Here is a 12,637-nt window from a genome sequence, read left to right on the forward strand (position 1 = left end):
TCAGTAACCAAGATAAATACTTTAATGCAATATTTTTAAAAAGCACAATGAATGTGAAAAAAAAAAAAAAAAAACACCCACGCACAAAATATTGAAATCTTAAGCAAAGAATCAGTAACAGTGCTGAGTTGTATTGGAGCCTGAGGCAGAAGGAAAAGCCAGTAATATGGATTCTACCTTGGAAAGTTTTCACAGTAAACAATGAACTTGCCAATCCTGGATGAATCCTGGACAGGCGAGATTTACCAAGGACTCTAGGATGCCGTCCTCCTGCCCAAGCCCTCTGGATCCCTGGCTGCCGTTCCCGCCGTATGAAAAGCTTTAGGTGAGGCCACTGGGGTTTGCAGCTCACTATTGCCCCCCGGTGGCAACCAACGTGCACCAACACCACCTAAAGGCTCTTTGCTTTGGTAGAGGTTTACTGACCCCCCCACTGCGCGCCAGGACCCCTCCAGGGCACTGTGAGCACCTGAGGACCACGTGACACTGTTTGTGCCCTGGTGGTGCTCACAGCGCAAGGGAGAGGACGACGTGAGGTTGACAAAGCTTGGCACATGGCAGGTGAGGCGAGCCGCCTGGCTGGAAGTGAGGGGCAACTCGGGTGGGTCAGGGAGGGCTCCTGGGAAAAAGTGGCACTGAGCTCTGGTCTGAATGACAAGCAGCTGCCGGGAGTGGGGTCTCCTGGAAAGGGGCAGGCAGAGGGATTCACTGGTTGGTTTCATCTTAAACTGATGTCTTTGTTCATCATAGTATACTATTCTTGAGGCCCTTTTCTGTGGCCCAAACGTTCTGTTACTTTATAAAGGAGCCCTGTGAGGGCTGCAGGGAAGGGTGTTTGGGTAAAGGGACAGGCACACACCAAGGCCCGCATTTTGAGCATCTAAGTGCCAGGCACCATGCTTGCCCTGTGGTATGATGTCATTTTAGTACTGCCCCAGGAGAAAGGCACTAACATTACTCATTGTGCACAGGAGGGGTACACTGAGGCTAAGGAAGTTGCCAAGGTCACACTGATAGAGAAATTTAAAGTGCTCAAGAACCTGCAAGGAGAGAGGGAGAACAGAGGGGAGGACACGAGACCAGGGCAGAGAGAGGACCGGGCAGAAGGTGCACGCCTGTCTGCTGCAGAGAGGGCTTTTGGCTTCTGCTGGGAGGGAAGGATGTACCTTGTTCACGGCCACCCTCCGGCCATGGCCTGTTGGCGTCTGGTGTGGAAAGGGGAGATGGGGAGGAGGCTGGGGCAGGCTGCAGGCCAGAGGTGGCGGGGATCCGGACCAGGGAAGAGGTCACGGAGACCAAGGGCAGTGGTCAGAGATTGAGGATGATGTTCCTGAATGGGTGGCAGCAGGGGGCCTGGAGGACAAGCCACAAAGAGTGGGGGGTGTAGCTGAGAACTCTAACGTAAAGGCATCCTGGGGAAGAATGTTCTAGGCAGTGGAATAGCTTGTGTAAGAAGAGCCTGGAACCAGAATAGAGAGAACCAGAATAGAGATAGCTGGAGAATAAGGCCTGGGGCGACACAGGCCAGGCCTCTGACACTCACTGGGTTCCCCTCCCACCCCAAGAGAAGAGCTGTGTCAACAGCCCTCAAGACGCCCCCCTGAGCATCTGAAATCCTTTATTGGTAGATCATTGCTGTTTACCATATAGAAGACTCGAGAGCAGATGAACAGTGAAAACAGAGCCCATAGTGACTGGAGCAGGCCTCTGGGCTGGGGACCCTCCCCACACCCCACGGACCAGCCTAGCGACCTCCACCCCTCCCTGGATCCTCAGGCCTTTGGCATAATGCTGATGGGTGGGGGGTGGGGGGGTGGCCTGCAGGCAGTGAAGCCCCTTGACTCAAAGCAGAGACTTGGATGAGCACTGAGGTGGGGGCAGTGGGATGGGGGCAGCTCTCTCCCTGACCCGGGCCGGGCCGGAGCAGCGAAAGTGGAGGAAGCCAGGAGCTGGGGAGAGGCATCTATTTTTGTTTTCTGAAAAGGGGCACACGGGGGCCTGCGGGCAGGCAGGCGGCAGCCGGGGCGAGTCACGCGCTGACATCCTTCTTGTCGCCTGGCTTGGGGCCGGCTTCCAGCAAGGGGTCCCCAGGGCCTGCCTCCTCCCCCTCCTTGGCCTCGCTGGACTTGGAGTTGGGGACCCAGAGGCCAGAGTCGATGCAGCGCTGCATGTGGTACTTCGCATCCTGTGGGGAGAGAGGTGGTGAGTGAGGCCGGGCTGCGGCCTCCTAGCGGCCCTGCCCGTGCCCTGCATATCCCTGGACGTTCTTACTGCTTGTTCTAGCCCAGAGCTGGCCCAAGGGACTCTGCAACGATGGAAGTGGCCTGTAATCGGCATCATCCAACACGGCAGCCACCAGCCCCATGTGGCTGCCAAAACTTCAGTGGCCGGTGCGGGGGAGGAACAGAACTTTACATTTTACTTAACTTTAATTCAAATTAAACAACGTACATCCAGAATAAAAGCTACGTTCCGGTAAAACGCGTTTACTTATAAAGACAGGCACTGAGCCTGTGAACCAGTTTGCAGACCCCAGGTCTAGAGAGCCATTCTCGTGGAAGCTTCTAGTAATCCTGGGCCAGGTCCTGCGACTAGACCCGTTTCACAGAGGAGGAACTAGTGTGGCCAACGAGCGAGCCAAGTGGCAGGAATGGGATCAAACCAAGGTCTAGGAAGACACAAAGTCCTGCTTACCAGCACTATTACTGTTCCTAGTAACAACACCAGCCAGGGGCGCCTGACTGTCTCAGTCAGTACTAGGGCATGCGACTCGTGATCTCTGGGTCGCGAGTTCAAGCCCACACTGGGCGTAGACCTTACTTAATAGAACAGTTGACGTTTACCAAGTGTTCAACCATTTTCCGTACTAGCATAGAAACCGTGGTTTGATGGGGTAACCAAGGCTGGGGAGCAGAGCCCCTTTCTTGGGCAAAGGTGGAGTCAGCCTGGTGTGCCCACTATGCTCATAAACGGCCCATGGTGACAGTGACACTCAATGGCAGGGGATATGCTGAAAGTTCCGTGTTCGCTGCTGGAGTCACACCGGAGGTGCTCCGCGTACGTAAACGAGCGCGTGGCACGAAAGCCTGGCTGCCTCCCGTGCCGGCCACGAGGGGACGCGACCTCCCTTGTTCCTCTGGGAAGCCCAGAGGGGACACTGCTACCGGCAACGTGGGGAGGCAGGGCTGGGGAGGGACGGGCGGGGGACACCTCGCTCTCCCTGGATGCTCAGCTTGGCTGGCGGGCGGGCCTGGGGCGCGGTTACTCACGGTGGGGTCCATCTTGCTGATGGCGTCTTGAAGCATCTGCACATCTTTCACGTCGAAGCATTTCTGCAGTTCCTGCGGGTGCAGATGGGCCGGGGTCAGGAGCCGGGTCCCCGGGGAGTCCCGCCTGCTGCCCACCCGGGGCAGGGGAGCCGGAGCCGCACCTCAGGGAGAGACTCGTAGACCTCCACGGGGTCCAAGCCGCCGGGGCCGAGCCGCTTCCGGCGCTCCTCCTCCTCGTATTCCTTCATGGCCTTCTCGATGCGCAGCTTGGCGCGGCCCCGCACGCGCTCCTTGAAGGCCTCCAGTTCGTCGTTGAAGCCCTCCATGTACTGGCGGTCGGCTGTCTGCAGGGTCGGGGCCGGGAGGCACTCACTGGGCCGGACCCAGGACCCCCCCGCCCCCCGCAGCAGGCCCTCAGACCCTCGGTCAGTCTCCTCCACGGGACAACCTCCAAGCCAGTCCCACCGTCCACATGCTAACGGCCACCGGCCTGCACGCCTCCTGAGCTACAGACCTGTGATGTGACGCTCACCTCCTGCACGTGCCCGAGGGGCTCTGCGGGCACCTCAAGGTCGGCACAGCCAACCCGATCTCTGCATCACCACCACCGGCTGCCCGGGTAGCTCTGTTCCTCCAGGCGCTTGGGTGAGAGACCCCAGGTGCCCTTGGCTCTGTCCCTCCCCCCCGTAGGGGCTTCCGGCACGTCCTGTCAGCTCCCCTTTTAGATTCCGTCTGGGGGCCAACCAGTCTGTGGCCCCTGCACGTCTCTGCCCTCTCCGATATCGCGGGTTCTGATCCCACGGGCCTGAGTCGGAGGTGGACACGTGGACTGTGGACTGTGGCCCGCGCCCCGAGGAGGCCCGCGCCCCACCCGACCCGGCTCCTGGGCCACGACCTTGATCTTGGTGAAGAACTGCCGGAAGCAGGCGCGGGGATCCACCTTCAGGCTCTTAGCCAGCTCCAGGATGAACTGCATGACGATGGTCTGGTGGGCCACCTGCTCCATGAGTGCACATTTCTGCCGAGGGAGAGCAGCGTGTCACCAAGAGGTGGCCTCAGGGCAGGGCTTTTCCCAGTCGCAGGGCAGGCTCCACTCACCTCCTCCACCTCTAGGTCGATGCACCAGATGACCAGGTAGTTGGCGGTCTCCTCGCACACCAGATGGACGTTGTCCGACAGGTACTTCTGGCTGTCGTCCCAGCGACGGAGCATGCCTACGAGACACCGTCGGTGAGGCGCTGAAGGGCCCAGGAGGCGGGGGGCCAGCCCCGGTCGTCCGCACCCCCCACCAGGGGGCCCCCGCCACCCCGCGCCCAACTCACCAAAGTGCTTGATCTGTTTCTCGTACTTCTCCACGAACGTTTTGTGTTTCTGCTCCCTCACTTCCTCCGACTCCTCCTCCGCCTGCTCCGGCTTGGTGTTGACCATGCTCTGTGATGGGGCGAGAGGGGGAGTGGGCTGGGGCGAGGCCGCACGGCGCCTCCAGCTCGGCCGGCTGGGCCGAGGCCGCAGCGCCCATCCCATCCACGGCGGAGGTGGCGACGGCGCCATGAGCATCGAGGCGGCGGGAGCGTGGGTGTGGCAGGTGTGGCCTCGCACTAGGGCCTTCGGGCAGATCAGAGGGGGGTACCAGTGGGGTGCTCCGTCCGCCCAGCCCCACGCCTTTCCCTCCCCGCCCGGGGCCCACCAGTCCATCCCTCCCTCCACCTGCACGATCCTTGCCCCCCACCTGCCCGCCCGCCACCCAGTGCACCCTGCCCGGCCCCGCCCCCGCACCTTGCTGAAGCCGTCCTTGCTGAGCGTGTCCACGTTCCAGGGCATGCTCTTCTCCTTCTTGCGCATCTCCTCCAGCTTCTGCTCCCAGCTCCGCTCCTCCTTGCGCAGCTGCTGAGCCTCAGCCTGCAGCCGCTCTAGCTCCGCCTTGCTGCCCTCGCCCTCCGCCGCCTCCAGCTCCTTCAGCCTCCGCTGGCACTCGGCCACCTTGCGCCTGCACTCGCGGCAGCCCCTCTCCAGCTCCTCCTTCTCCTTCTGGAACTGCTCCATGCGCTCCACCCGGGCCTGCGGGCAGAGGCAGCCCTTCACTCTGGGGAAGGGCCTGTCCCCTGACCCCAGCCCCGCCCCGGCCCAGCAGCATCGGGGATGGCCCCAGGGCGGTGTCCGCACTACCCTCTGCACCACAGACACGGGCGGGCGGCGGCTTCCCTTCCGCCCCACCTGCACACACCTGTGCGAGTCCACCCACCGCTGAGAACCCTCCCTCCTCGGCATCCGCGTCACTCAGAGCAAAAGCCCCAGTCCTATCCCTGACCCTGACCCACAAGGCCGTGCACCGTCTGCCCTGCCCCCTTCCTCCAGTCACAACGGCTGCCTCCCCTTTCCTTGAGCCCACTTCAAACCTCAGGGCATTTATACCGGCTGCTGGCTCTCTCTCCAGATTTCCCTCCCACCACCGCTTACTCCCTCCCATGCTTACCAGTCTTTTTTTTTTTTTTTTTTTAATGTTTATTTATTTTTGAAAGAGCGAGCAGGGGAGGGGCAGAGAGAGAGGGAGACACAGAATCCGAAACAGGCTCCAGGCTCTGAGCTGTCAGCCCAGAGCCCGACGTGGGGCTTGAGCCCATGAACCGTGAGATCATGACTGGAGTTGAAGTCGGACGCTTAACTGACTGAGCCACCCAGGCGCCCCCTTATCGTGTTTTGGACACCGTACCCCTCTAAGGGTAATAGCTCCGTGGAGGTGGGGCTCTGCTCACTCTCGTGTCTGCACACACAAGTGCACAGTAAAGGCTCAGGAAACACTCGTTGGGTGAATAAAGTAATGAAATACTGAATGGGGGTCTCAGGCCCCCCCTCTTCCTTGGAGCCGCCCTCAGTGACACTCGGGTGCCCTCCCCTGCTCAGCAACCTCCTCCAGCCATCTCTGCCCGTGGCTGAGGCCTGCTCACTGGCCCTGTCTTTCTCTCCTTCTATGCTACCCAGTCCTGATGGCTCTCACTTCCAGACGTCCCTCCAATTTGCTTCACCCCAAGTACGGCTCCTGGACCGCTGCCCAAACCCCTTCAGCTGTCTCCGGGCCAGTACCCCACCCTGAGCGTTAGCTCGGTACCCCCCAGTCTCCCATCCCCCCCACCGCAGCTATTGCTCCCCAGACCTTCTCTTCTGCTGCACCCCAAGCTCAGATAGCACCCCTCCTCATTCCTGCTCTCGCTCAGTTCCCCGCTGGACCCCCTGTAGCATCGCATGGCCCTGTCTGCTCTCCATCCCTGCTCAGCTCCATCATCTCAATGCCTGCTCAATCCAGAGCCACTGACGGGGCCCTGAGAAGTGCCAGTGCCTTCCATCGCTGGTCCCCCAATCTAGACTCAGAGGCTGCCAGAGGAGTCTTTGAAATACGCACATCTGTCTTCAGTCCTCCCGGATACCCCAACCTGAACTGTCTGGGTTCAGATGGGAACCTTGACCCTTGCCCCAAGCTGCCCAGATGGCACCAAGGCCCCACAGGGGCCTGGGTCCCACTCTCCTCTCCCAACTCTGGGTCCCAGGCAGATGCTGGCCCTTAAGGTTCCCCAAACGCAACAGCCCTCTTTTGACTCTTAGCCTCTGCACATGCTGTTCCTTCCATCTGGAACTCTTTTCCCCTCACTCCACCTACACAGAGCCTTCCGCAAGTGCCCCCACTCTGCATCAGTGAGCCCCAAAGGCCCCTTCGCGATCATCAGAACATAGGATAAGATGCTGGAGGACAGCCGCAGGACCCCAAATGTGGGGTCATACCCCATGGCCACCAAGTAAAGGCTGGATGTCCTTGGGTCAATCCCCTAACTTCTAGGGACCTCAGTTTCCTCATCTGTCAAATGCAGACAACAGCACCCTCACGGGGTTGCACCGGGAGAAGCCAAGATTACAAGTTAGGACAGATGGTCCAGAGCCATGCTGGACACTCAGCCATGGTGGCTACAGTCCTTACTATCCGAGGGGACACTCCCTCTCTCTGCCTTTCTCTTTGGGGACTGTTCTGGGGCTCAAACAAGAAAAAATGCACTTCAAGCATTTAGACGGATTTGCCAGAGCAAATGCCCGATAACTGGGAGTGGTTGTTGCCACAGTCACATCACCCAGCTCCACCACTTACGGGCAACATGACCTTGGCTGAGTCACTTCCAGTCTCACAGCCTTCGTACTCCTCGTTGCGAAGTGGGCCCTCAAGAGCTATTCCAAGGAAACAGCTTGCATACTGTTCATACTCAGTAATGAACACACCCCACGGTATCACCACTGTCACGGCCGCCGCCACCAGAAAGGTCTGCTAAGTCACTTCTGTGCCTTATTCGAGGCTGTATCTCCAGGTTCTAGCACAGTGCCAGGCACCTGGTGGGTGAGGGTCAGGAAACGGGGCCCTCCTCTCATGCCCCACAGGACCCATACGATCAATCCCAAGCCTCACTTTCCCCCCATGTGGTCAAAGGTTGAGGAGGCCCTTGCTTCGTGGAGGGGAAAGAGAAAGAAGCCGTGGGCTCTATCACTTCCCCCACCTCCATGATGGGCTCTGCGGGGCCCTGGAGGCTTCCTGCTGCCTTGAGAGCAGCTCTCTGGAGTTGGCATTACAGCTGGCCTCAGGTGGTGGCGGGAAACTATCACCCTGCTGGCTTATGCTGGGCGGCCACCAAGCTCTTCTCGGTGTCCTCTGAGTGGCCGCCAGGGAGGCTGAAGCTAAATAAAGCCATCCCGGAGCTGGCAGGGGCAGGGGCAGCGGGCTGGGCAGGGCAGAAGCCACCGCAGAGAGAAGGGGCCGGCAGGGCTCACCACCCTCCTGCCGTACGGACAGAAAGACGGAGGCTCACAGAATCTCAGTGCCATACAGTTCAATGGAAGGAGCCACGAGGAACCAGTAACAGTAATTTGGACAAGGAAGCCAGGGAACTGGGGCTGGGAGACTCCCTTGTCCCCTTCTGGAACCTCTGGAATTTTTCTTTACCACGAACGCGAATTACCTAAATAACAATGATGACAGAGAGCGGTTCAAGTTTACAGACAGCTCATCACATGTCAGATGTTGTCTCAAGGACATTACACACATTAAGTAAGGAAGGGAACCCCAGGGACGACTGGGTGGCACAGTTAGGCGTCCGACTCCTGATTTCAGCTCAGGTTGTCATCTCGTGGTGCATGGGATGGAGCCCCGTGTCAGCCTGCCTGGGATTCTCTGTCCCTTTCTCTCTGCTCCTCCCCCTACCCCTGTGCGTGCTTGCTCGCTCTTTCTCTAAAAAAAAAAAAAAAAAAAAAAAAAAAAAAAAAAAAAAAAAAAAAAAAAATTAAAAAATACAAACATTAAAAAAATAAGGTAACTCCTCATAATGACCCTATTGGGTGGACACGCTTAGTATTCCCAGCCGGGGAAATTTAGGCACAAAGAGAGAAGACGACTCACTAGAGGTCGTACAATAAGTCAGGGATTGAGAAGCGAGGATTGGAACTTAGGTGTGCCGGCCCACGCTCGGAAGCACACCAGGCTACCTTTACACTAATCCCCCCTCCCCCTCCCATGTGGGGACTCTCTCTCCCAGCCCAGAGCCAAGTACCAGCTGGGCCTAATCTCGTTTCAGTCTTAGGATGGTCTCTAGGGGCAGGGAAAGTAAAGGAGTAAGTGGGAGGGCTGGGATTAGAACCCAAGCTTGCCTGCCACTGAATGGGGCGCTAAAGGTGGTTACCTCCCCTCCCCCGCCCCAACACTCTCCGCTATAGCTACAGGGCCCTCAGCAGGACGGGGGGGGGGGGGGGGGGAAGGTCCTGTGCCCAGAGGGAGGAAGGCATGGCGGGCAGGATTCTGCAGGAGAGGGGGCACCAGGTGGGAGCCTTCCCACCCGGCAGGACCAAACTGTTCTTCACACACAGCTGTATAGATTAACCTCTTTATGTGACAGAAATAGGTGTTCCCAAGAATAGTCTTTAGAGCTCTGCGGAGGTCTTAAGCATTTCATAATAAAATGTTACACACGGCAAGTAAAGGAAAGTGCTAGAACTTTCTTCTTACACCCAGTGGCTTGCCTGGCAGGTTAAGGCCCAAGAGATTGCTGCTTTAAGGTAAGGGCTGGACATGGGCTTGGGGACCAGATGTAGGGACTAAAGACACTGCAGGATGGGGAAGGGCCCTTCTAGGAGGTTCTGGATAAAAGACTGGGAGTTGCTATATGCGAGGGTGGGGTGGGGAATTCCCAAGTGGAAGGTTCTGAGGAATATACGCCCTCAGTGTGAGTGTAACAGGCACAAGTATGTGGGTGTAGGAGCCCCGATTTGGGGGAGCAAGAGGTTAGAATATTAGGTCTTATGAGACCTGTTCTGTTGGTCTGTGAGCACTGCTGGGCAGGGAGAGGCGGGAGGACACCCAGGTAGGACTCCAGGATCTGGACTGGGGGGCAAATAGATAAAAGAAAGGGCAGTAAATTTGGAATCAGATTGGGAGGGTCCCTCATGAGAGCAGGGGCAACTGGGGTGCCTAACAGCAGCAGACCAAGCTGGGGACAGGAGGGAGGCCAGGTGGGTTTGGATGTTGGACTTGAGTTGGTATAAGGCATTCCTAGGCTACCTACAGGAAGCCGTTGGGGGTGGCTGGTGCCTGGGCTTGCAAAAGCAAGGAGGGGCAGGGGCTCTGGCTGTGCCGGAAGCCCTGCGGGGTAGGGCTTCCCGGACTAGTGGGAAATGGGGTCCACAGTAGGTGAGGCTAGAGTGGCTAGAATTGGAGGCTCCATCAGAGTGGAGCTGGTGGTTCAGTCCGGAGGGAAAACGGGTTCCAAAACTCCAGCCTGGATGGGACCGAAGGCCCTGGTGGAGCACCAGTCTACATTCTAGGGAAGGGGTCCTGGGTTGGAATCTCAAGCCAGGAACAGGAATCTCAGGGGAGGACAGAGAGCCTTGTTCTGTTTGGAGAAGGAGCGGGATCTCTGGACCTGAATGGGAATCTCTGCCAAGAACTAGGGAGGAAGATCGCAGAATAAATTCAAACTATTGAGGACTCTAGTGATTGGAGAGGGACCGATGGTCTATCCAAGATCAGAAGTGCGTCCCCAAATATTACCAGGGTCCGGACTCTGAGGCAGAGGTTTGCGAGTCAGTGGGAGGTCCCAGACGGGATTGGGGGACACCCCCAAAGCTTGTCTTATCAGTTTGTACTCGGAGGAAGGTGCCCTAGGGGTCAACAGGGAGTTCCATACAGAAATCGGAGGGGAGGCCTGGGATCTCAGGTAGGGACTCAGCGCCCTGCAGTTCTGGGGTCTAGAGTTGAATCGAGGAACCCCTAAGCGATATTAAAAGTCCAGACTGTGCGTTGGGAACCCCAGGTGGCAATGGCGGGGTCCCTGGCAGTACTAGGGGTCAGAACTCTGGAGCGGAGACCCGGGCCGGGGGAGGGGGGAGGGGGAAAGGAAGGGGATGGGCGCGCGCGCCTTACCTGGTGCCGCCAGCGGAAGAGACTGGCCGTGTCGATGTTGGGGTGCGTCTCGTCCTCATCGTCAGACACCTCGATGTGGTCCCACACGCTATAGTCCACCATCTTGCCTCAGCGGCTCAGCCCGCACGGGCTCCGGCTGACTCTGGCGGCGGCAGCGCTGGGGACTCGGCCTGCGGAGCCCCGCCCCTTCCGCTTCCGCCCGGGCGCGCACGTCCCCGCCCGCGCATGACGTTATATCCCTAGTAACCGCGGTGGCGGCACTGGCGACCCGGCTTACCTTAAAGGGTCCTGCGCACGTGTTCCGGCCCCCGGGAGTCCCCGCAAAGACCCCGCCTCACTGGGCGCGGGCCTCCACTGGGCACCTCCTGGGGGCATACGGACTGGCGTTCCGACCCCGATCCCCCCCTTCCGCTCTCCTGCTGCCCCCCGCTGGGCGTTTGCTGCGGCCGCGAGGGGCGGGGCAGAGAGCGAGTCCCCTTAGCCACGCCGCAGTGACGTCAGCCCGAGCCCTCTGCAGGGGCGGGCTTCGGCGGGAAGACCTCTCCCCCTGCCCCTTGAGACGAGGACCACACACAAGGCCGGGGAGAGGTGTCTTGATCAGAGCACTTTCCCGGACCGAGGGGTACAGGGCCCTGCCCTGGAAAGGTCTAAGCGGAGGAGGAATACGGTCCTGCCTTTGGGGATGTGGGGGCGACGTGGCCCTGCCTTAGGGGTCTGAGTTTCCCTGACTCGGACCACAGCCTCCCGCTGGCGTCCCAGCCCTCTGCCATTCCTGAGCTGGGATTCGCACACACACGCCCCCTCTAAAAATCACCCGGATCACCCTAACAGTCTCCGGAGCCTTGTCTGCGGCGTCTCCCCGTGCGACCGCTGGGTGTCGCTAATGTCAAGCCAACGATCTGTGTGCTCCAGGCCCCGCGCAGACTGGGGACGGGAAGGGGATCGTGGAGGTGCGGAAGGAGGCTTTCCTTGTGGTGGTACTCTAGAATCGTTCGTAGCCCCTCCCCTTTGGTCTGGGGCCCCCTTCCTCGGCCGGCGCTCTAAAGACTCCATTACTGTGAGCTTGGGCGACCCCAGCTGCACCCTAGCGTACATCCCAACCCTCGTTTTGATACCGGGATAAAAGGCCGTGTTGCAGCCTAAAGCCAAGATTATCTCAGATTAAAGGGCGTTCCGTGGGGGCGGGTGAGATGGGAGGAGCTCCAGCCCCTCGGGTAAGGGGCGCTTTTTCCCAGACTACCCCAAGGGTGTTTGGAGGGAAGGGACTAGAGGAAATGGATTGAAGGTCTCCCGAGGGGGGGAATTCCCCTACCCAGGGAAGGGGAGGGGCCATCCAGACAAAAGCGCCCGCCCGCTGCCAACCCCTCCCCCTCGAGCGTCTTTCAAACCCGCGAGTGGGCGGGCGGGGGCGGGGGAGTCCCCCTCTCCTTCCCCTCCCCTCTACCCCCCCCCCCCCCCCCCCCCCCCCCCCGCCAGCCCGGGCAGTCAAGGCCCGGGCACGCGCGCGCACGGACCTACACCCCAGTGGGTCTCACAGTCGCGCACACACATACACACACAACAGCAAACAAAGGGTCTGGACACCCCTGTCCCCTCCCGGCCCTCAGGCCGGAGAGGGCCGGGCATCCCCTCCCCAGCCCCACTGCAAGGTAAGCTTCGGGCTGCGAGCTGCGGTGGGGAAGGGGACCCGGCACCCCGGAGGGAGGGGACCAGGACGCTGTGGGCTTTCCCCGCTCCCCAAGTAAGCCGGGGCCCACCCGTGCGCCCTTTGAGGGCTTCAGGCTGGCCTCCGGGCTGTGGGTGTGTGGGGAGGACCCCAGATGCCAGCGATTCCCGGGTAGCCGTGGAGGTCTCTCCCTGGCTCTGGAGACTGGAGCCGACCGGCCCCAGTGAAACGGGGTCCTGGGAGCCCCAGCTCCCAGAA

The 12,637-nt window shown here is 59.6% G+C and overlaps 1 protein-coding gene across 1 annotated transcript; it reads right to left on the minus strand.

The window, feature by feature from the left end:
- On the minus strand, nucleotides 1-11,109 carry CDC37 (cell division cycle 37, HSP90 cochaperone). The gene is made up of 8 exons (XM_042928401.1): nucleotides 10,714-11,109; nucleotides 5,046-5,327; nucleotides 4,592-4,700; nucleotides 4,368-4,483; nucleotides 4,165-4,287; nucleotides 3,431-3,613; nucleotides 3,270-3,341; nucleotides 1-2,185 (listed from the first exon to the last, which is right to left on the minus strand). Exons 1-8 carry the CDS (start codon nucleotides 10,813-10,815, stop codon nucleotides 2,030-2,032), a joined length of 1,143 nt encoding a protein of 380 aa, XP_042784335.1. The 5' UTR covers nucleotides 10,816-11,109; the 3' UTR covers nucleotides 1-2,029.
- Nucleotides 11,110-12,637: the final 1,528 nt, after the last annotated feature.

This window comes from Panthera leo, chromosome A2, assembly GCF_018350215.1.
Source record: "Panthera leo isolate Ple1 chromosome A2, P.leo_Ple1_pat1.1, whole genome shotgun sequence".
Taxonomy (NCBI): domain Eukaryota; kingdom Metazoa; phylum Chordata; class Mammalia; order Carnivora; family Felidae; genus Panthera; species Panthera leo.